This window comes from Eupeodes corollae, chromosome 1 (genome assembly GCF_945859685.1).
Source record: "Eupeodes corollae chromosome 1, idEupCoro1.1, whole genome shotgun sequence".
Lineage (NCBI taxonomy): Eukaryota > Metazoa > Arthropoda > Insecta > Diptera > Syrphidae > Eupeodes > Eupeodes corollae.
The window spans coordinates 32,432,297-32,456,819 of record NC_079147.1 but is presented as its reverse complement, the minus strand read 5'-3'; the positions used below and the strand labels follow the sequence as shown (position 1 = coordinate 32,456,819).

Sequence of the window (24,523 nt, the reverse complement as noted above, 5' to 3'; positions counted from 1 at the left end):
GAGTAGAAGTTCATATTTTTTGTACGAGCTTATCATACTAAATTTAATGAAGTATTGCGCAAGTAAAGCACACTATTCTACTGAAGCGTTTTAGAAAACATCACTTTCACAGTTTGTAAGACTATGTATGCATCAGCTAACAAAGAATATAAGCAAATATGGAGTGGCATATCGTAGACAAATCTTACTACGTTTAAACTCACCGATTTCTTCTGAATTAGAGGACATACTAGTAGAATTGGATCTTCATCGTGGGTAGCCGAGTTTCGGAAGTTATTAAGAAAGTTCCTCAACTCAGCACAGTTTTCACCTCTACATTAATATGATGTTCCAGCTTTCTTAGACGATAGTCTTTATTCACCGTTTACAGTTTTGGATATTCGAGCTGCTGTTGAGGGATAATTTAAAAAAAAAGTTTTAACGGAGCGTGATAAACATTTCGCGAGCCTAGAAAAAACTAGTTCACACAATTTAGGAAATCACATATGTAGAGAGCTTCCAGGTGGCTCTAATAAATTTTGGCCAAAGTCGTGTTATACGAAGGGGCACATAAATTTCGAGAAAGCATTACTCATACGTCTTATTTCAATTGGTTCTTATTTGAGGACACACCGGACAGCACAAGTGAGCTAAGGAACTTAACTGGTTTTATAAATGTACATTGTGTCTTTTCACAAATATTCGCTCATATCTCCTGCGACTTCAACCAAAATGAAATGAATTTGAATTTATATCACATAGCCCTCCTATTTTTAATAGTGTTTCAGCAAAGTTTCGTTCGTTAATGTCATTATAAAAAATCCTAAAGATGAACAATGAATATAGGTATAAAAGCAGACAGCACCTAATGATATGCTACTAATTAGTGTTCTAAAAAAGAATATATCTGCTCAAATGAGCTGTGATTCAGATATTTTACCGCGGTAAAAAGTAAAATAAAACACTCTTCAGCCTTGTAACTATCTCCACACAAGAAATCATGTCATAATATTGCTCCGTTGTGACGTGAAGGACGGACAAACAAACAAACAAGCAAAAGAATAGTCTGACTTTCATATTAACAACATTAGGACATGTTGGATGCCAGTTTTTAATAAAGGAAACGAAAGGTTTAACATTTGTATAGTCTTTTAGGAAATTCCTAAATATTTGGCCATTTGCTACTACTTTACTTTAAAGTTAAAGTTTAATACTTTTGACCCCCAAAAATATTAAGAAGGTTATATTACAATAAATAAAAGCATTTGAAGTAAACAACAAAAAAGAAAATGCCAGCACTTCTGAGGAACATTTTCAAAAAAGGAGGGAAGATCTAGAACGTTTGTTGTACGTTTACGTCGACAAAACTCAATGTTAATTTTAACAAAATGTTTATTCAATAAGATACATTTATTTCTCGTTTTTGTTTATACAGAACTTTTATTTAATTTTTACTCTTGTACTATCGTTTAATAATTGTTTATTTTCGCGGCGTCCGATTTCGTCGGCTTCGATTTGATCACTGATCCTTCTCTCTCTATTTCATTCTTACAATCCACCCCCCGTGGATCCTCTAGGATTCACCATCAATCGTCAAAACGGCTAGTTTATTGGCAGGGCGTCTTAGAAGGGCATTTGCAGTTTTCACTTCGGCTATTCTGATGTGGCCGTCCTTAGCTGGGACAACCTTTGTAACTCGTCCCTTTTGCCATTGGCTACGAGGTTGATTATGATCGCAAATGATAACCAGATCGTTGACTTTAAGCGGTGGTGGTTTGTCATGCCACTTGGAACGGCGTAAAAGTTGTGGTAGGTATTCTACAACCCATCTCTTCCATAAACGATCCTTCAAGTTTTGTGCGATTCGCCATTGCTTTTGTAAGCATATTTTGATGTCGACAGGATGTGGTGTCTGGGTCGAGTTAACACACCCTAACAAAAAGTGGTTCGGTGTTAGCGGCTCGTCTTGGTCACTGGACAGCGGAATTTCAGTGAGCGGTCGGGAATTCATGATGTTTTCTGCTTCCAAAAGAGCACATCGAAGAGTCTCAATTCTAGGTGCCTCATCCTTCAGTGTTTTTGAGAACAGGAGCTTCACAATTTTGATAAGTCGTTCCCAGCATCCACCGGAACTAGGGTTTGCAGGGCAATTGAAGATCCACTCGATATTTTGTTTGGTGGATTCGTCTATAATTCGATCGGTGTCCAAGAGACATTCATTTTTCTTCAATTCCCTCTGTGCACCGATGAAATTGGTGCCATTATCGCATCGAATGGACACTGGTGACCCACGACGGTTGATGAAGTTCTTCAGGCATATTATGAAAGCGTCTGTTGATAAGCTTTCGGCAATTTCGAAATGTGCTGCTCGGATGGTAAGGCATGTGAATATGACCACCCACCTTTTCTCACGGCGTCGCCCTATAGATACATTCAAGGGTCCAAATAGATCAACACCTGTATAGGTGAATGGTCGAACATAGGGTGTTACCCGGTCGGTAGGTAGTTGTCCCATTAAAGGCGGTTTTGGGGCGGCTCTGTCAATCTTACATATTGAACACTCCTTTTGTACATCTTTTAAGATAGTTTTTAAGCGAGGCATCCAGAATATTTGACGGATTTGGTTGATGATGACAGCGACATTTTGGTGGTGATACCTCCGGTGGAAACTTTCAACAATAAGTCGAGATACTGTATGATTTTGTGGCAGTATTATGGGTCTTCGTGCACTGTATGGTAGACAAAGTGCTTCATCTAATCGGCCTTGAATTCTCAGCAAACCTTTTTCGTCCAAATACGGCGTCAGGGCATAAATTGAACTGGATTTAGAAATAGGTTTACCCCCTTTCAAAGCGGCTATCTCAAGACGGTATTCTTCTTTTTGGACGATTCGGCAAATAAACTGCTCCGCAGCCGCCATATCAGAAACTAAGAGGGGGCCTTTCGGTACGTCGATTTTTGCCTTAATTTTCGCAAATCTTACCACCCATGCGGTTACTCGTTTTAGCTTAAAATAAGAAGAATACTTAGTAAATTGAATAAAAGGTCTACTCGCCTGGCAACATAAGACTGTCTTCGTTTGGATTTCTTCTTCGGATGCTATGTTGGTTTTTTCTAGCTGGAACGCTGGCCAATGTTGTTCGTTGTCTTTCAAAAAATCAGGTCCCTGAATCCATCGACTACTGCAGTTGAATTTCGGTGGGAACGTAGGGCGAGTGGCTGCATCTGCTGAGTTATCTGAAGTTGGCACCCAGCGCCATTGGTTCGGATCGGTGTTGCTAATGATTTCCGAAATTCGGTGGCCAACAAAGGGTTTGTACCTACGTTCATGTGAGTGAATCCAGTAGAGTACGGTTCGGGAATCGCTCCAGAAAATTGTTTTCGATATTTTGATCTCGTGACTTTGAATGATGGACCTGCTTAGACGTAAACCAAGTATGGCTGCTTGTAGCTCCAGTCTAGGAACGGACATCAATTTCTTAGGGGCAGTTCTAGTTTTTCCTGCTACAAAGCTTAATTCAATTCGGTTTTCTGTGACAATACGAAAATAACCAACGGCTGCAAAGGCACTTTGGCTGGCATCTACGAATACGTGCAGCTCGGTGTTGTTTGAAAGGCGGATATGCGGCGAATAACATCGTGATATTTGAAAGGCTTTTACCTGTTGAAACTCGTTCCACCATGCAGACCATTTGATATGTAGCTCAGTAGGTATTGGGTCATCCCAGTCAATGCTTACTTTCCAACATTCTTGAACCAGGATTTTTGAAAAAATCAAAAAGTCGGCTAAAAATCCAAAGGGGTCGAATATTGCCATTACTATTCCAAGAAGTTCCCTTTTGGTTGGTGGTCGACGAGATTCTAAAACCTTTTGTGGAATGCGGTGGAATTTGGTTTCAAAATTGAAGGAATCTGTTGTCGTATCCCAGAACATTCCAAGAATTTTTTCCGATGTAGCTTGACGTTCCATGCTGATTTTCTTCGATTCAGTAATGGCCACTCCATTCATTGTTGTTTCTAACTTTGATGAATTAGAAACAAAATTACGTAGCTGGAACCCTGCTTCTGCATTGATGATGGTGACTTGTTTACAAATTCGTTCGGCTTCTTCTTCATTTGGAAAGCTACATACAAAATCATCGACATAATGCTTACCAATGACTGCGGCAGACGCCTCGGGATACGTGTCTTCAAATCGTTTGGCATTGATGTTCTTTATCCATTCGGCACAACACGGTGAACAAACTGCTCCAAAAATCATTGACACCATTGCGAATTGTTGGACTGGCTTATTCTGGTCACCATCCCTCCACAGAAAACGCTGTGCATGTTGATCCTCGGGAATGATGCGAACTTGGGAGAACATTTCCCTTATATCAGCTGCGACTCCGATGACATCTTGACGAAACTGGAATAATATGCCGATGAGTGGTTTTGCCTGTTCGGGTCCCTTAGACAAAACAGAGTTAAGTGAAATGCCATGAGAAGTGGCAGCGGCGTCAAACACTATTCGCACTCTATTTGGCTTATGCGGACTTTGAACGGCAAAATGCGGCAAATACCATACTGCATGCCTTGTGTTGTTTATCTCGTCTTCGACTAGTTTCCTAGCATATCCACTGTCAACATATTTCCTTATACCTTCACGATACCTGTCGGCAAACTCGGGTTCTCGGCTCATCTTTTTTTCTATACTGATAAGGCGTTTCAGTGCCATCGAGAAGCTGTTAGGGAGTGTAGGCACAAACTCCCTCCAAAGCAACCCGATCTCATACCGTTTGCCGATTTTTCTGGTAGTATTTTTCATTATTTCTTTGGCCTTAATGTTTTGCGTTGACTCAGGAATTGGACACGATTCATTTGCACCAAAGTTTTCTGTTGCAATAAAGTCTGTCACGATTTGATTTAAGTTGGTGTCTCTTTGGCGGATGTGAAGGAACATAGGATTTGGAGTTGTTGTTCTTGGTCCGTAAGCAACCCAGCCTAGCTTAGTTTTTGCGGCGATCGGTGTTGTTTGGCCAGATTCTACAACTGTTGATGAAGCACTAAGATGAACATAGTCTAATCCTAGCAATATAACTGGTCTGGCCTCGGTGTACTCCTGAAGTGGTAAGAACTTGAGGTAGTTGTAATCCGACTTCTTAAATGACTGGACAGGTAGGTTGAGGTTTTTAATAGTTCTTACATTTTTGATGTTGAAACGCTGGTTTTCTTCTAGACCTTCGATTTCCAGACTAACTTTTCGAGATTCTTCCGTAGTTACCTTTTGTCCATACCATTGTAATTTCAAAGGCTCATGTTGACCTTTCAGTCCAAGCCTCACGGCTGTATCTTCTTCCATAAGGGATATAGCTGAGCCTTCATCGAACATTACGTAGGTATCTATTTTGCCTGTAGGACCATACAAGGTAACCGGCAAAATCTTAAACAGCTGACCGGTGTCATCTGGTGTGTCACAATTCAAGATTGGCTGTGCGTTTAATCTTGATTGGGGAATTTCTTCATGAAGACTGTGATGATGGTATCTCCTGCATCCTGATATGCCACAGATCTTTTTCATACGACATACTAATGAACTGTGGCCTTTGTTCAAGCACGAGAAACACAGTTGATTGGCTTTAACTTTGGTCCAACGATCCTCAACGTTTAGATCCGTCTTAAATTGTTCACAATTGGCAAGTTTATGATTTAATCCACAGTGGCAGCATTTAAATTCTCTTGCTACTGTTTCGGTTGCATGCATTACTCTACGTTGTGCCACTTGAGGAGTCAATCTGGAAGTACTTTGGAGTGGTGGTGGCATTTTCCCCATTATTCTGGCTAGTGTGCTCAGCCAAGCTGAAAAGTGTTCGATCGATGCGTACGGCTTTATATCCAGACTGTGTTTGATCCATTCAAATTGTTTACTGGTCGGCAACTTTACAACAAGTTCGTCCAAGAGATTTGGATCTGAAAGCTGTCGTTCACATTTTGACGCTTTTAGGAACGACACCACATTTCGAACTTTGGTCGAATATACCAGAATTTGATCGATTTTATTTTCTGGTATAATTGGTATGGCTTTGATCTTACTAAGCTGATACCTAACCATGTGTTCGGGTCTTCCAAACGTGAACTGTAGCTCATCGATGATTTTCGGCACTTCACTTGGATAAATGAGCATTGATACTACCGCTTCCCTTGCTGCACCAACTAAGCATTTTTGAAGGCGCATTAAATTTTGCCTGTTGCTGTATTTGAAGGCCTCAGTGGTATCCTCAAAACTCGCAAAAAATAATGGCCATTCCTCGGCATTTCCAGAGAAGGTTGGCAGATCGTAAATTCGTGTGTTCGTCAAATTACCTGCTGGAATAAGGAGATTATTACCTACCAGTGGCGTTGAGAAATGATCAGCAGACGTGTCCAAGGAGTCTCTGTTTTGAATGGGCAGTGCTTCTACTTGGATGCTGAGATCTTTGATGGCGGTTTGGCTCTCGGCAGTATCTTTTCTAAGTTCTTCCACGGCGGCTTTTAAAGCATTTATGCTGGATACTAATCCTGTCATTATGGTGACATCCATTGGCGGTGTTTCTTGATCGTTATTCGGCATTTTATTTTAATAAATGCAATTTAAACTGTTCAGAGACGCGAATGAGAAAAGAATGTTCCTTTACTCGTTAAGAAAAAACTACCATCCTCTTTTCAAAACGGTAAACTTTTTGCTTTTTTCCGTGTCTATTCTATTCTCTTTTGAGAGAACGCAAATTTGTCTGTGTTGGCGAGAACAGCAAATTACGAATTGGCGGCTGGGTGGGGAAATGAGACTCACGTTCGTCTCTCTTACTCCCTCTGTGTTGGCGGTAACAGAGAAGTGTAAATTTGAAGAGTAAATTTGGCGTCGGGTTAGTGAGGCAACGTTTGTCTCTGTTTTCCCTTCTGTTTTGGCGATAACAGAGATTATTTTGAATTTAACGGCGGCGGTAAGACGATACGTTTGATTCTTTTTGGCAATAGCATGTGTATGTGTATACAAGAGTATCTTCTCGTATATAGTAGTGGCAGCGAAGTACGAAACGAAATCTAAGATGAAATATCGCGAATAAAATTATTAAAACTGTACGTTTACGTCGACAAAACTCAATGTTAATTTTAACAAAATGTTTATTCAATAAGATACATTTATTTCTCGTTTTTGTTTATACAGAACTTTTATTTAATTTTTACTCTTGTACTATCGTTTAATAATTGTTTATTTTCGCGGCGTCCGATTTCGTCGGCTTCGATTTGATCACTGATCCTTCTCTCTCTATTTCATTCTTACATTTGTATTCTACGAAAAAATACTGTCGATATCCCAAATGTAATAAACACTTTTGGTCTCTTTTAAAAAAGAGTAAGTGTTCTTTCTCCTTACCGGTACCTGCATTCGATGTGAATGATATTCAACGGTAAGTTTTATATAGAAATCTTATTATTTTGCTAGGTAGTTCGTTATGACTCCGCCTGTGCTTGAGAACGAATATATTGTATGGGGCCACTATTCTTTCACAATTGTTTCTTCCACATATTTTTCTCAAGTGGTGGAAACATTTCCAAATCTCGTCTCAAGAGGATTTGTACAGTAAATTAATAAAATCTATTTACCAGCTTCACTGGCTAGACCACTCTCGGGCTATCTCCCTTTCTTATTCCCTGACTTTGTCTTTGACATAAGAAGTGACCAAAAAAAAACTCCTGTGAGTAATTAAAAAAACAAATGGTAAGAGAATCAATTTTTTGGAATCTCACTAAGACTTCTGCTAACTTCGCGTTGATGATACGTTATAACTAGTAGCCCTAGGTTCAACAGAAATATGGAGAACATTTTGAAATTAATTTTTGTATTTTGGTGATTTTATAAAACTTTATAGAAATAGAAGTTATTTGTTTCTTTGACAAAAAAAACTTTTTTAAAGATAGCGTTTGAAAATTAAGCATAGCATCGACTAGCTTTCCATATCTAGTAAGTTTTACTTAGAGACCTAAATGTGAAGACATTACGTTGATGTTTAAAGTTATCAATTTATCACCTCCAATTAGTTAAGTTGTGCCTTTAGAATCAATAAATAATTTTTAACATTCAAATTTCGTTATTTATTTCAAATAAATTACTTAAACAATAATTACATTTACTTTAAACTAAACACATTAAAATAAATACAACACGCTTTTATAATGATTGTCTCTTATTCTCATTCTCGTTCTATGGCTTCTGGTCTTCACTGGAAACCTCTACTGATGAAACTTTATCCTTTGATTTCTTGACTTTTCGTTCGTTGGATCGTTTCTTTAATTTTTGGCGCTAAAAATAAAAAATATGTATATAATAAAATCAAAAGTAAAATTTTTAAATCAAGGTACGTTAGAGTTAACCTCAATCAAATATTCCTCACCCTTAATGTTCAATATGAATATAATTAACTTACCCCATCAGAAGTAAAACCGTTTTCACTCTCGTCGGGCACAAATATCCTTAAGGATTGTGGGCCAAGTTGCTTTTCAACGAGTCTTTTGTGCTCTTCAAAAGCTGCCGTTGCAGGATCGCTTGATGGTTGTGGTTGGGCTAATAGCTGCTGATGATGATGTTGATTTTGTTGTAATTCGTATTGTTGTTGTTGTTGCAGTTGTTGCTGTTGATGATGTTGTTGCTGCTCATGATGTTGTTGCAATTCCAACTGGTGGTTATGTTGCTGCTGTAAGAGAGCTTGTTGCTCTTGCTGTTCCTGATGCAAACGATGCTCATACTCTAAATGAGCTTGATGCTCACCATGAGCTTGCTCCCGCTGCGATTCTTCCTCAGCAAATGCCTGCAAGAGTTGTGAATCTCCATGAGCACTTCCAAAGTATTCCGAAGCTACAAAGCCATTTTGCTGTGGAACTGCTACGTTTGCCAATTGGAACGGAGCTCGTTGTTCGATGTGCACTGCATGGGCGGTAGATGCTGGAGGAGCGGCAATCAGAGCAGCAAACTGAGGAGCAGCACTAATGGCCACATCGGCAGCTGTGTATTGCGGATGAATGTTGTTGGCAGGATCCTTGGCAGCCTGCAATATTTGACCATTACTTGCCACTTCCTGTGTTAAGTCAGCATCAACGTAAGACGACGTAATAATGTTGTCATTTGGCCTAAATAGCTCTTGCTGATGTTGGTTGAAGAGATGATTCGACTGCGTGACCAAGTATGTGGGATTCTGAATTGCAATCGGAGCCAATTGAATAGGCTGCCCAACGTATTGAAGACCGATAAGTTCTGGCAGCTGAGCTTGTTGATGAGATGGGCTCACCAATTGAGTTAAAGCCTGTGCAGGGGGCAAGAAGTTCGATTGTATATCGGCTGGAAGAGGTTTGCCATTGCTAGGGGTGTTGTATGGCTCAGTTGCTGGTCGAATTGTTGCCGCTGGCAAGGATGGATCTGGATCGGGAGCAAATAGTTTTTGCTTTCCAGAGAAGGGATCCAAACCAGTTTGGTCATTTGTTTGATCCTCATTCACCTGATAGTGATTTGAATGATATGGTTGTGGCTCAGGGGGCAGATACTGATTATCTGGTTGGAAGAGGTGATTGTCTTGGATGCTCAGATTTGGTGCAGGAATTGTATGAATTGGGGCGAAGTGTTCGGAAACAAAGTGGGTATTCTCTTCGAGCTGTAAAAAACAACATTATTTAATTTAAAGTATTTTAAAAGACCCACATCAACTTACTGGAAGCTGTTGAACTTCTGAAACCAATTGATAAGGTTGCTCGTAATGATATGGCTTCTCGAAATGTGATGGAGTCACATTGGGCAGTTTAATCTTCAAAACGTTAGATGGCTTTCGTCCGATAAGCTTATTGCTGTGCAATTGACCAGGCTTGATGATAACTTTATGTGGTCGACCAACTCCTCTCTGAGCTTGTTGTTGAGGAGGTCTCTTCAGAACAATTGGGACATGTTTATCACTACGAATTTGTAGTACTAATGTTCGCTTTGCTCCCACAGGGTTGCGGACACCAATACCAGTTTGCTTGGCACTCTTTGGTGGCCATCCTGGAAAGACCAAAGGTCTTCTAGAAATTTGTAGCTCACATTTTGATAGTGCAACGATTCCAAGAACAAAAACAATTTGAAGAAGCTGAAAAAATACAAAAAGGAAGGATTTAGAAAAAATTTCTTGGTTAAAGTATTTCATATTCTTGATGTGTGGCTTAAAAATAAATCCCTGTATTTGACAGTCCCTACTTCTATATAAAATTAATAACTAACGAATTATAAGACTCTGAAATACATTTAAGAAAATTATGTATAAGTATATTGAAAAGGAAGCACGTATCTATTATTGAACAATATTATTGAATAATACAAAATTTCCAACTTATTTGCCAATTAAACATCAATCAATTTAAATGTATGCATTTTAATTGGAATAATGTAAGCAGCGCACGAGTTTCCAAATACAATTAGATAGAAATGCCAATACAAAAATTTTATTTCGGAAATGCATAATAACACAAAAAATATGTGACGGTTTTATTTTTCTTTTCAATTTGAATTAATTACTTAACTCTTCTCATTTTAATTAGTTTTTCCATGAAAGTGGAATTTTATGTGAAAATTATGCAGCAAGAAAATAAATTTGCAAAATCTCAAATCCGCATTCAACTGCCAATTGGCAATAATTGATAAATTATGTACCTGCCACTTATAAAACCGATACTAACTTACATTTTCCAGATACTCATCTATATTATGTTGAACTCCATAAAGTGTCAAAAACCACAGAAAATCAGTGCAACTATGTGCACCTACATTATATTTCCTTATTGAATTATCACCCTATAGATTTTAAGCTTATCGAACCGTCGCGTCGCGTCATCATGAAACTATCTGCATCATTTTTTTCTTCTGTAATCAAAATATTGTCGTGTTTTTTGAGGGGAAAAAATTAACTATTGAACAAATCTTGTCGCGCCTCATAAATTCCATTTGAAAAAAAAAACTACATAGGTAACAAAATAATAACTTTCCTTTTTTAAAAAGCAGTTGGGCATAAAATGTATACCTAAGTCTTTTTTTATCTTTCTATTTTCCTTTCTGTACTGAACTTGATTAAATAGATTCCCCTTGGCTATTGAACATGTTAAGGAAAAAAAGGCTACAAAATCACTTTAGTTTTCATTTAGAGCTTACAGGTTATGCAAAATGTATGTACCTAATCTATATCTATTGCCAAACATAATACATACGTGAGTTACATTAGGGTATTTGATCAAATAAGCTGGACCAAAGTGCTTACAGACACGATTTAAGACACTTTTTTCTGGTTCTTTATGACCTGTCAAATAAGAAATTATTTCCTTGCTATTAAAAAAATATCCATTCAGCAATAAAATTGGCCAATTTATATTTCTAAGTTCTCAAAGACTTACGATCTCAGATTTTTTAAATGGAGCACAAAATATCAGCTAACGACTTTTTCTGTAATTTCTGGGGAGAAATATCAAATTGGAGCACATATGTGTTTGTCATGTGCTTACATTTTGTTTTGCAGGCACAAAACTTAAACTTTATTTCGAATATAGTATTTTTCCTTATTTTTTAAAAATTGAAATTAAAATTCAAATTATAAGGGTATTCCAACAAGAGGTTTAATTCTCAGCTGTCACCTTTGAAGCTGTCATCTTTTCACATTTGACTGTAAAAGAACTGACAGTACCAAAAATGGAACGATCATACTTTAGGAACTCATCGAAAATTCGTGAAGTATCTTCTTGGCCAGTAAAAGTAATCTAGTTGGGAAAATTTAAGCTATTGGCAAAAGTTAGTGATGTTAAGAATCAATACAGTCTTGGTTGCTCAAGAATAAAAAGAAAATATTACTGCTGTAGCACTTGTTATAGAAAACCCTGATTTGTCAATTCCACTCTGATCTTTCGAATGAATTAGGCTTTCCACAAACGATGTTTCACTGTATTTAGCATAATTGAGCCTTTTAAAGTTCCTTTTACACTAGATCTCAAGCCAGCCAGTCATTGGCTGCCTTTTATTTTGTCCTTGAGATGCATCAAAATGATCCAGATTCTTATCAAAAATCATCTTCAGTAATGAGGACCATTTAAACCTGTGAAGGCTTCGTTAATATAAAGAATGTTCACATTTTGATGTTATAAAACAAAAAATTAATGATTGTTGAAAATCTTCTATACGCGTTATTGTTTAGCGGAGTTATTTTCGGCCTACAACAAGTGATCACAATTGACCACTTTGACTTTCTGATTACCTTTATACTTTTTTTGTTTGGGAAAAATTGAATTGAAAGTGAGGTTTATGCCAATGTTCCATAATCGATTGAAAAGCCTTAAAGAACTAATTCGTGTATTGATGAAGCACTTTTTCATAACAAGAATTACTCTTGGAGAATTTGTCAATTCCTAGCAAGAGACAGTATCCGTGAAAAGACTTAATATGGCACAGGCAGGAAAGAATTAAGTGGTTAACAGTATCAGTGTGAGTAATGTAACATGATCACTGTCCATTCCCATTCTTATTTCATCTACAAAAAGTAAGGCGGTTTGCAGCTGCGCTTAGGTCGAAAACCAGACTGAAAGGTACTTAACAGTTTGTTGATTTTGAGATATTTTTGGATCTGCCCCAGAATAGTTTTTTCAAACACCTTCACAAGAAACGGAAGAATGGCAATGTTTGCTTTTGGGTATGGAAATAATCTTAGCCTTCTTCCATTCTAAAGGAAACTCGGAAGTAGTCAATGTGCTGTTAAATATGTAGGTTATATTGCGCAGTATATATGGAAGCAGTAGTCTCAAGAACTTAGAGTCCATTTTATCCAGGACAGTAGCATTGGATACAATCGATATTATTGCCCCTACAATATCTTCCTCTTTTATTGTTATAAAACTCGAAAAGCTGTTGATAGCAGTTGGTTCCTCTTCAGTAAGGGAATGAACGGGTGAAGCAACGTTTAAGGGCATTGAAGTAAACTTTTTGTTGAGGGCATTATAATCGACGTCACCAACAGGCTTTTTAGATTGTTTTAAAATACCGATTTCTAGCAGGTTTTTCCATAATTTTTTGCCAGAGGTTAAAAAGCCAAGTTTATTTTCATAATAAAGTATTTTTCCCGTTCTGACCATTACGACAACTTGAGTACGCAGTCTGCAGTACAATTTGTGGAAGTGCTCCAGTTTGTAACGTTCCCAGAGCAGAGATGTCGCTATTCAGCCAAGGTGAAGCCGTCTACCTAACGAGAAGGGTTTTAATAGGAACATGCCTCTCAAAAAACTGACTGACGTTATGCCGTAAAAACCTGACTTGATCATTTACATTTTGCATATGGTACAGTGAGTTCCATTCTACGCAGTCAAAATCACGCACTAAGTCAGATGTGTTTAAGTTTTTGAAGTCTAGGTATTGAAAAAATTGTTGATCAACCTTAAAAACTTAATCCAAACATACAAAAAGTAAATCGTGCTTGGAAAAATCAGGTGTTTAAAGCTGTCTCTAAAGCATAACTTTACAAACATCGCTGGCAAGATACAGATTTCATAGCGAACTAAACTCTTTGGTGAAGTGAGTTAACGGGACTCAGAGTCAGCGCCTTAAATACATTGAGGAAATTTTCAGCTAAATGCTTATCCAACAGATTACAGTTGAAATCAGAACACAGTGTATTATAACAAAAGCAAGAAGAAATTGACTCTAACGTCGGCGTAACCAATGGTGAACTTTTTATCGGCTCGGAAAATTTTGAAATCGTCACATATGACTGGTTGAAACCAGGTTTCAGACACAGATACGATAGCTATTTTAGATTCACAAACAGGACCCTAAATTCCCCTAACTTATTGGTGAAACTCTGCGCGTTTAACATGACATATCTTTAATCCATTATTTTGTGCTCTAAAAATTTGAATCATATCGTACAAATTCGTATTCATAATATTGCCAGTGAACCCTCTCTCTGGTGGCATTAGCTGTACTTGCGAATATTTAAGCTTTGAAAGAATTTCTTAAAATGTTGTATTTCTTATATAAACAAATACAAATTATATGAATGAAATTAATATGAAGTCAATATCTTCTATTGTCAACTAGATATCGAGAACCGAACATTAATTTTTACCAAATTTGCGTACTTTTTGTAGATTTTATTTTATTATGAAAAAACTTACTGTTGGATTTTTATAAAAATGTATGAATGTCGAAAACAATATTTTGTATGTGAAATTAGTTTTAGTATTTTTTTTAGGTTTTTATGTTTTGCAAGAATTCGATTTTTCTCAAAATGTTATCAAATATTGAAAACAATAATTTTTATAAGATAAAATAAGATTGAAGCCAATATTTAAAAGTTTTGAGAAGATATTTGAGTCGAAAATCAATGTTTACCAACTTTGAGTAATGTTTATTTTTTAGTTTTTTATTTTAACAATTTTAAAAACGTCATTCTTCGTTGCATAAAATTTTTTTATATCATTTTTGTTCTTACATCTTTCGAGGTGTAAAATATTTTTGTTTCAGTTTTTTTGATTTATAAAAAAACCGCTTATTGGAATTTTTTCCAAAAATATATTTGTTTGGTATCGCGTTACAATATATATCACCAAAATGTTCACTATTTTTTTAAGAGCTGTGTCTCTGCTTGATGAATAAATAAATAAAAAAGAGGCTGGGATGCGACCCACACTGATAACTTCCCATCCCGTCTGTCGATTTGTCTTGCTTAAAAGTTTGTCTATATGTACTTGTATCAATTTTTACTAAATTTGCGTACTATTTTTTATGAAAAAACGGACTGTTGAATTTTTATATAAAAATTACTGAATATCGCAAACAATACTTTCTGTGAAATAAAATAAGTTTGAAGCCAATATTTTTAAGTTTTGAAAAGCTATTTGAGTAGAAAGTAAAATTTTACGAAGTTTTAGTATTGTTTTTTTTTTTAGAGTTTTACTTTTTGTAAAAAAAACTGTCAATTCGATTTTTTAAAAATTTTACCAAATGTTGAAAACAATATTTCTTATGAGATAAAATTACTTTGAAGCCAATATTTAAAATTTTTGAAAAGATATTTGAGTCGAAAATCAATTTTTACCAACTTTTATAAATTTTGTTTAGGTTTTTATTTTTTGTAAAAAAACTGTCAATTCGATTTTTTTCAAACTTTAACTGAATGTTGACAACAAGATTTTTTGAAAGATAAAAGTAAATTAAAGCCAATATCTCAAAGTTTTGAAAAGATATTTGAGTCGAAAATCAATTTTTACCAACTTTTATACATTTTTTTTTAGTTTTTAATTTTTGTAAAAAAACTGTCAATTGGATTTTTTTCAAACTTTAATTGAATGTTGACAACAAGATTTTTTGAAAGATAAAAGAAAATTAAAGCCAATATCTCAAAGTTTTGAAAAGATATTCGAGTCGAAAATCCATTTTTACCAACTTTTATAAATTTTTTTTTAGGTTTTTATTTTTTGTAAAAAAACTGTCAGTTTGATTTTTCTCAACATTTTTCAAAATGTTGAAAACAATATTTCTTATAAGATAAAATAAGCTTGAAGCCTATATTTCAAGTTTATGAAAAGATATTTGAATCGATATTCAATTTTTACTAACTTTGAGTAATGTTTTTTTTTAGATTTTTATTTTTTATAAAAAAAACTGTCAATTCGATTTTTCTTAAAATTTAATCAGATGTCAAAAACATTATTCTTCGTTGCACAAAATTGTTTTAGAGATGAAATCATATTTCAGTCGTAAAATTTTGGAGGTGACAAATTTTTTTTTTACTTTTATTGATTTTTAGAAAAAACCGTTATATTGATTTTTTTCAAAAAATATACCTGTTTGGTATCATGTTAGAATATATTATACAAAATTCAATTTAAGTCTCTAGCGTTTTTGGTTCGTAAGATATTCAGGGTTAACCAAAATTTTCACCTTTTTTCAAACTGCTATGGTAAAAAAACCACCCACGCAATTTTCTTGAGAGCCCTTTCTGCCTTATTATCTGTATAACAAAATTTATTTGAAGTCGATATCTCTTCTGGTTCTTGAGCTATGGACGACGAAAAAAACGTCGCGAACGAACGGACGTACGGACGTACAAACGTACGTACACACGCACGCACAGACATTTTTCTAAAAATCTTTTATTTCGACTCTAGGGACCTTGAAACGTCGAGAAATGTCAATATTTTCAATTTGACAAATCAGACCCATTACAATAACTTCCTATGAGAAGTTAATAAATTGCTATTATAAAAAAAAAACACCAACGCAATTTTTTTGATAGTCCTTTCTGCATCTTTTTGTATTATTATCTGTATAACAAAATTTATTGAAAGTCGATATCTCTAATGGTTCTTGAGCTATGGATGACGAAAAAAACGTCGCGAACGTACGTACACACGTACACACAGACATCTCTCTAAAAATCTTTAATTTCGACTCTAAATTTTCAATTTGACAAATCAGACCGATTAAATGGTTTATTGATGCCTATGAGAAGTTAATAAGTCCAATAGAATAATTGTGAATATTATGATTTTGACTTTTCTTGTAATCGAAGTTGTAAAAGAATGCATTATTATGGTATTGCAGTTCAAAATGTCCCATTAATTCAACTGATTCTTCGGGAATGCGCTACAATTTACCATCTCATTCCTTTAATGTTAGAAATATATTGACATTCTGAATTTGAAAAGAAGGTTTCTCCGGTCAAAGACTTTTGACTCTTACATTGTTATAGACATTAGTAAAGATTAACAAATTGTCATAAAAGTCGATATGAAATTTCTTCATTTAGTAATTATTAGACCTAAAAGCAGTAATAAGACTTCAATACATTGAATTCATAATGAAAAGAATTTAAGAATGCAAAGAATGTAGAAGACTTTTGAAAGACTGCAAGTAGTCTAAAAAGAATGCATTCTTATGAATTTAATTCATTTCAATCCTTCAGATGAGTTTTAAAAAAAGACTGCAAAATTGATTGGGGCTTTAGTTTGGAAGTCACAGTACTGAGTTTCAATCAAAAGACTTTAAAAGAACGTCTTTTCAATCAATTGACTGCAATTCTAAAAAGACTGCATTCCTTTACAGCTGTGGTTTTAATCGTTTAAATGCATTCGTATAAAGATTAAACTACCTTACCGTCGATAACTCGAAAACTATTTTATACACTAAATTGAATTTTAAATTTCTTGAAAGTTATTTTCATTTTGAAGAATGCCAAACTCTATTTACTTTCAACCATCTCCGAATGTACTTTCATGTAAGTTTAATCATACAGATATTAATCTTCATTTTAAAATTACCAACAATCCAAATTTTCGCAATCAAACAAATTACAAATCACAGTTACTTAATGAAAATCGTTGACGCGGGAAATTATAATTAACATTATCTTATACCCACAGTAGCATATAATCCACTGATATTTTAATTTCAGTTATTTCAATTGATTTAAAGATAAAATGCTAATCGTGTTTAGAATCTAAGTAATTCAGTGCACGTATGTTTAAAATCAATCTCACTTTTTTATTCATTGTTGTTGTTGCTGCGCATTTGACGTAATTCTTTTCGGTTATAATTTAAATAATTGTTTCGGTGTTAGACATTTTGGAGAAATTTTGTTTGTTGTTAACTATAGTCATGAAAAAGTGTATTGTTTTGTCGAAAAGTATATCTTGTTATAGTGACGTCTAATTAGGCGATAATATGTGATGGCATTTTGACTTTCGATTTTAAAACTTATATATTACATGGATATCAATGAGGAAAAAGAAGTAATTGTAGGCACATAGAAATATTTGTTAGGCAGCTGTTCACAAGTTAGTAACTAATTATAAGCACGTACAGACGAAGTTGATAATATACAATTTACACATTTTAATTAAACAGAAAAACAAAAGCGTTGATAGGTCGTTGATTATATCTGCTTCTGCAATAAAAATATACAATTTTTTTTGGGGCACTGCACGCACTGTCAACAGTCATACAGTTTTAATGGTCAAAACTAAAAAGACGCGATTATTAAATACCATCAATATACACAATCTGAATCTGATGGTGAGTGAGGAGAAATTCTGAACTACTGTTTGCGCTAAGCGTGAGTGAGCACTTGCATTTAATTGGGTCGAAAAAAAGCAGACTATGCTTTGATGAAATTGTATATAATTTCAGCGCCGCCGCGGTCGGCCATATATCGGGACGGATAAAGCATAAACGAGAATAGTGAAATTTGTTTTTTTTTTTTTAAATCATCATTTTATCACATATAATTTGTATTTCTTTTTCTTGGTAATAGATTTTAATGGTGATGTTGTTGATGGAGAGAGAGAGATATGAAAGTGATAATAATATTTATGTGTTTTATAGATGGTGATGACTTCTTTAAAAAGATTCTTAGATTATATGACCTTGATAATTTATAGAGATCGAATGACCTTGATAATTCGTAGTGTGATTGGAATTGATATTTTAAGCATTTAAACCATTTATATAGAAAGCTTAAACTTTGAAAAATACATTTTGAACAAATGGATATATTTATGAGGGGTCAATAAGAATTCAGGATGGGGTAAGACTAAATTCATCATATTTCATTTCGTCAAATATTCAAGGAAAAAGTTCAGATGGTAAAAGTTCAAAGATTCGACGAGAAAAAGTTCAAGTTAACTATGCTTAAATTTTAGAAGGTACAGTGTTAAGAACAAAAGCTTCCAAAAGATGTTTGAAGGAAAAATATTCTAAGAAAGTGCTTATTGCTTTTATCTCATGTGAATTTTGGACTGACAATAAAAACATCTAGACGTTCGCCAAATTATGTTAAGCAGCAAACAAAATTCGCACCGCAAAGGGGGTTGACCATAAACACTAAAATGTACGTTTTAAAAATCGATTCTAATCTGATTTCCCGAAACACGCAATTAATGTTTTAACGGACAAAAATATTGTAGTAGAAGTAAATTCGTTCTTCCTTCAAAAGTAAGAAAAGACTGAATACAGAAATGATCCTGTGGAGTATAGTTTTCCGTTCTTAGCTTTTTCATTAATTTACATTTTGACGTCTCTAAATAGTTTAAGGCTTATAAGAAAACAGTAAAATAATTATTTTTCTTACTTGAAATTTTTGTCTTTATTAACGTTTATATTTTTCAAGTAAAACAATTGAAATTTCATCAATTTTACAAATTCTCAACTTTCAATAAATAAGAATGTTGACTACTTCACTGTACATTCTCTCTCAAACTTGTTGTGCTTGTTTCGGAATTTTATTAAATACCTTTTAAACTTCATACATCCCTAAGGACCAATTTTTGGGAGAATTTTCCATTAGGATGAGGAAAAAAATTATGAAAAATTGGGAGTTAAATAAGGACGGCACAAAATGCTTTCACTTATTGAAATTAATAAATTATGAAGTGATAGATTCCGACTTTTAAAGACTACCGCATTAATAGCTCTTAATCTGATAAAAGGGTATGTCTTTTCCAGGTATACCAAAGGAGATATTTTAATAACTTGAAGAAGATCAGTTTTGAAATTTTAACCAAGAGTTGAAAAGTACACCAGTGAAGAAAAACAATCATCATCTTTCATGCTTAATATTTACTCTATAGGTAGTTGACTATTTGCGATTTCATTCACTATTGAAGTACTTATCACTTCATATTGAATATTATATACAATAAAAATGCCTAGAACATGCAAAATATTCTTAATTTTCTAATTTGTCTAAAAATTGTTTGTATAACGAGTTTGTTTATTAAAATAGTTATACAACATTTGTTGTGCACATTTTGGGAATCACTCATTTTCCGATTTTTATGTTCAGTTGAAAGTGCAAAGACTTGGCAGAGGAAAACTTATTGTTCTGTAAAATTAAGCTTTTCTAAATATTACAGTACCTTAAGTTTCCAAAACGTTCGTTATTAAACTTTCTTTCAGAGTAGAAGGTGCAATAAAAGTGCTTGGAATACATTAACATCCGGCAAAGGATATTTTTGTGTTCAAGATAGCTCTTCAAGATCTTAAAACTACTACAACTACAAAACGGAGTATCCTGTCAGATTTTGTACGTCTTTACGATCCATTGGAATGGATAGCACCCTGCGTCATCATTGGCAAGATTTTTATGCAAGACATCTGGAAGGAAAAACACACCTGGGATTCTGAACTCACAGCAAAAATTGTTTCTGCGTAGCAGAAACTGAAGATAGAACTAAATATTTTTAAGGCCATCGAGATTCGCCGCTGGATTAACTTCACCAAGGAGTCAAAGATTGAGGTCCATGGATTCTGCGATGCCTCCGAAAAGGCATATGCTGCAGCAATCTATCTTCGAATAACCACCGGAATAAAAACTTGCACAAACCTTATCGTGGCGGTGGCACCTCTAAGAAATACACACACTTGCAAAAGTGCACCCCACATAAGGACCACATTTAAAGCCAAAAGAGTGGCAGAAATTTAGGAACTTACTAATCCTCAGCGTTGGAACTACGTTCTGTCTGACATTGCATCCAGAGGAGTTTCTCCGAATGAAATCGTCGAAAATCATCAATGGTGGTATGGGCCTGCATTTTTACAGGAGTTTGATGAACAATTTCATATTTCATCCGAAATAAAATGTACAAACCTTGAGACCAAAGCGTCGGAGATATCAAAAACCAAAAATGATTTGATCGCATGAGATCTGAGTGCACTTAATGTGTTTCGAAACAAATCAAAATTGAACGCTTTTCCTCCTTAAATCGCCTCTATAGAGGTGCATCGTACTGGCGTCGCTATCTTACCAACTTAAAACTCAAGACAAAGGATTTATCAACTCGCGTATCTGGACCACTTTCATGGGATAAAATATCTTCTGCTAGAACGCAAATGATTGTTTATGTCCAGAGAGAGTTTTTTGCCAAAGACATCTCAAGGCTTACAAAAGGTAATACAGTTTCTAAAAGGAGCAAACTGGCAAGACTTTCACCAATCGTCGCTGAGAAAGGAATTATTCACAGCGACATCCAATAATTATACCTTCGCAAAGTTTTTTAACGTCGCTTATCATTCATGACACTCACATGAAGTTACTGCATGGAGGTCAGCAATTAATGATGGCAACACTTCGTTTTGACTAGTAGATTTTTTGTTCGTTATTGATAATGAGAAAGACAGTTGCTCAAATATTAATCTTGCATAACTAACTTATTTAAAATATTTATTTGAAATATTATGTTCATCTTTTCGATAAATATCTAATATTTAAATATTTTGGAAAAAAAGTTTAAATCAATTTTTAAATCCACAGATTGTAATCTTTTCTAAATATTTAAAATTTAATTTAAAAAAAAATTACTTCATTTTTTACTTTTGATTCCAATACTTTGAACTTAGGTATACATTAAAAGAATAGTATGGATAATATAATAACCATCGAAGGCTTAGTGTAAATCCTCAAAATATATGTATTGCTTGAATACAATTTGGAATACAATTATACACAACCTTTCTAAATGGTTTATTGTTTGGTGCTTAAGGCCAATATAACTTTAAGCATCCTCTAAGCAGCGTTTATAAATACTTTTTTTGATGTTAATCTTATCTTATTATTTAAACTTCAAGTTAATTATAAATGACATTGAAAATGCCTGTTGTATATTTTGTTTAAGCCTAAAAAATACTCTATAACAAAGTTATGTACCTTTTAAAGTTGTAGATAATTAAAAGATTATTTTAAGAAAAAAGATCAAATAATTACTTAAAGTAAATAACATTGAATTCAGTGACAATAAATGCAATTAAAGTTTTCGCTTCAAAATTTCATGGTTACTTCTTCTTTTCTGTCATTAATTAAAGTATTTCCAAATGTTAATAAAAAAAAAGAAAATATTCATTTGAAAAAAAAACTATACCCACAAAAATAAATTTTAATGAAGAAATAAATCTTTTACTGCCATTGATATTATCTTTTCAAATATTATCAACTTTATGTCAAATAAACATTTACCACCAAAATAGCAGATTATCTGGTATTAGTTATGTTTATAGACAGCATGATTAACGGTTATTATTTTCAAACTGGCTACATGCTGTAGCTATGGATAATTTGTATTAATTTTAACTAAGATAAGAAAAGAGTTGCATAGTCCTTGTTAAAGAAGGCGTAAAGAAAATGGAACATGATCATGTAATGTAATCTCAAGTCATATAGACGAAGATGTAATAGATGTAATTAAAAAACTACTACAAGTTGGCTTTTAAGACCTAAAAGATGCCAGTAATGTGTATCTCTATCTAAGATACCTTCTATGTATAAATATACAACATTTAAAGTACGTAAGGCCTTCGATAGAAATTGGTTTAAAATTAATACAAGTCAATAGATTAATGTCATGAGCTTTTCTAAAAGTAGAAGTACGATGAGACATATAAATATATTTTATTCAACTCCTACAAAAAAAAAACACTAAAGGTCTATCAGCAATAAGAACTGATGAACTTACACTTGGCTGGAAATTATATTCAAGCTTTGAAGGAAAGTATACCCAATACGCAAGAACAACGTTCAAAAACTGCTTTCCTACTTTACTATTGTAGAAGTTGAATATTGAATTCATGTTAATTTACATACATTATATAAAATTAAAAAACACAAGCTTTGTTTAAAAAATCAATTTTCCTACAAATCTAAACAAAAGAGCTGATACAAGAACTTGGTTTGATTTGTTGAAGTTTATGTATTTGATTGATTTGAATTTTTGAATTTTATTTTTATGACAGAAATTGATATTTTAACATAATTTTTGTGCAGAAATTGCTAAGATTTACAAGCGTTTTTGAAATTTTTAAGACAAGTTTTATTTGTAAGTAAATATATTTTAGAAAAATTGTAATTTTAAATTTTTTTCTATTTTTGAAAGATATATAAAAGGATTAAAAAATTCCATTGAGGCAAAATACGCATTTATACTTATTTTTAGAAGTTTAATAATTTAAAAGAAATGTTAACTGTTGCAAAAATTATTCTTACATACTCAAAGATGATTTCAAAATACTTAAGAACCAAAATGTCTACAACTAAATAATAGAAAATATATTAAAAATTAATTTTACCTTCATTTTGTAAGTTGCTGTTAATCCATAAAACAAAACCAATCTACTTTTTAGAATTGAAAGTTCTTTCTCTAAGTGAAGACAAGAAAAAATAAATTAAAACAAAAAACAAGTTATTCTTCGCAACGTTCAATAAATCCAATTTTCCGGCAAAACAACAAAAAAACGATTTGAACTAGATATTGAGTTACTTTTTCCAATGTCTATCGTTTAATTGAAAGTTAATATCAAACAAATCTATAAAGACACGCACAGTTAGATTTATCCACAACAAGTGAGTATACTCTATTGAAGCCGATCTTATGTTGTAGCCGTTTGTAGTAGCTAAGTTTCCTTTCAACGGACTGCGACTAATCAAGCTAAAAGATATATGTAGGTACGATCGAAAAATATCACAGATACCCGGCAGAACGCCACTCAACCGATTTTTAAGTCTCAAAAAGCTGAATTATTTACTACAAGGAGCTAATTTAATAAACTGGACAATCCCAGTGGAAATTTAAAAACAAACTGAAGCTACCATTAATCGAAGAATGCAACAATACCTCGATGCTATCTATTTGGCAGAAGAAAGTCAGCCTAGGTAAGGTGCAAAATGTGGAAGTCATAGTCATATAGTTTAGCTGGGTGTAGTCTTAACGCGACAACATACACAATATAATCCTCTCGCTGCTGGATGGCATGGCATGGCGTCTTGAAGAAGGGGGATAGTGCGATGCGGTGCTGTGGTGCGGTGGTGCCCGCGGCGTGTCGTCGTGCCAACATACAGTGCGTGCCATTTGGCAAATAAACGTAGGTACACAAGTTATCAACAAGTGACTTTACCATCATATACTTACCTCTATACGTTTATGGTTGTATATTGAAGATGTGCGTATAGCTTCAATTGATGATAGGTTTTTTTTTGTTGGTTTTTGGTAATAGTTGTTGCGTGGAAAATTGACCGTTGTCGAACTTGTCTCTGCCCGTCATAGCCTTATAAAAATGTTAGTCACATGCCTTAGGTCCGAGAATAACAAAAAAAGACCACAACCTTGGTTGCATGCATTGGTTCTTTGGACTAAGGGCCAGCTATAGGCATCTATAAGATACGTTAACTTTGATATTTTTAATTAATACAAAAACTTTAAGTTGATTTTTAATTTTTCAATGATTAAATTGTGTTTTTGTCTTGTTTCTAAAATTCTTGATTTTCAATTATAGCTATAACAAACCTGTCATGAAAATTCCAATGATTGATTTCAATAATAGGGACCAAACACAAATTATAATTTTTTTGACAAATGTATTGAAAAAATTGCCTGATTTGAATGGTTCGAAAAATGATGTATCTATCATTGAAATTATATAAAATTGAAACCAATAATGTCGACCGATTCATTTAATCCGTTGACAAAAAAAAATCAGCTGTTCGGGAAA

The 24,523-nt window shown here is 34.0% G+C and overlaps 2 protein-coding genes across 3 annotated transcripts; both read right to left on the bottom strand.

Moving 5' to 3' along the window:
- Nucleotides 1-1,552: 1,552 nt before the first annotated feature.
- Nucleotides 1,553-6,568, bottom strand: LOC129953880 (uncharacterized). Its single transcript, XM_056067410.1, has one exon. The coding sequence runs from the start codon at nucleotides 6,566-6,568 to the stop codon at nucleotides 1,553-1,555; it is 5,016 nt and encodes a 1,671-aa protein (XP_055923385.1).
- Nucleotides 6,569-8,067: 1,499 nt separating this feature from the next.
- LOC129939749 (mastermind-like domain-containing protein 1) lies at nucleotides 8,068-23,597 on the bottom strand. 2 transcript variants are annotated; one of them, XM_056047869.1, is made up of 5 exons: nucleotides 23,358-23,597; nucleotides 23,105-23,175; nucleotides 9,699-10,109; nucleotides 8,424-9,641; nucleotides 8,068-8,299 (listed from the first exon to the last, which is right to left on the bottom strand). In XM_056047869.1, exons 2-5 carry the CDS (start codon nucleotides 23,108-23,110, stop codon nucleotides 8,201-8,203), a joined length of 1,734 nt encoding a protein of 577 aa, XP_055903844.1. In that variant the 5' UTR covers nucleotides 23,111-23,175; nucleotides 23,358-23,597; the 3' UTR covers nucleotides 8,068-8,200. The 2 variants fall into 2 exon arrangements, with proteins under 2 accessions (XP_055903844.1, XP_055903845.1); XM_056047870.1 differs by having other exon boundaries at nucleotides 23,507-23,525.
- Between the last annotated feature and the right edge of the window lie 926 nt (nucleotides 23,598-24,523).

What these genes read in the sequence shown, in the direction of transcription:
- LOC129953880 (XM_056067410.1), bottom strand. Translation starts at nt 6,568, where the DNA reads ATGCCGAATAACGATCAAGAAACACCGCCAATGGATGTCACCATAATG.
- LOC129939749 (XM_056047869.1), bottom strand. An exon ending in CAGAAGTTCAACAGCTTCCA is followed by an intron (nt 9,642 to 9,698) that starts GTAAGTTGATGT and finishes TGTTTTTTACAG; the next exon opens with CTCGAAGAGAATACCCACTT. An exon ending in ACGGTTTTACTTCTGATGGG is followed by an intron (nt 8,300 to 8,423) that starts GTAAGTTAATTA and finishes TTTTATTTTTAG; the next exon opens with CGCCAAAAATTAAAGAAACG.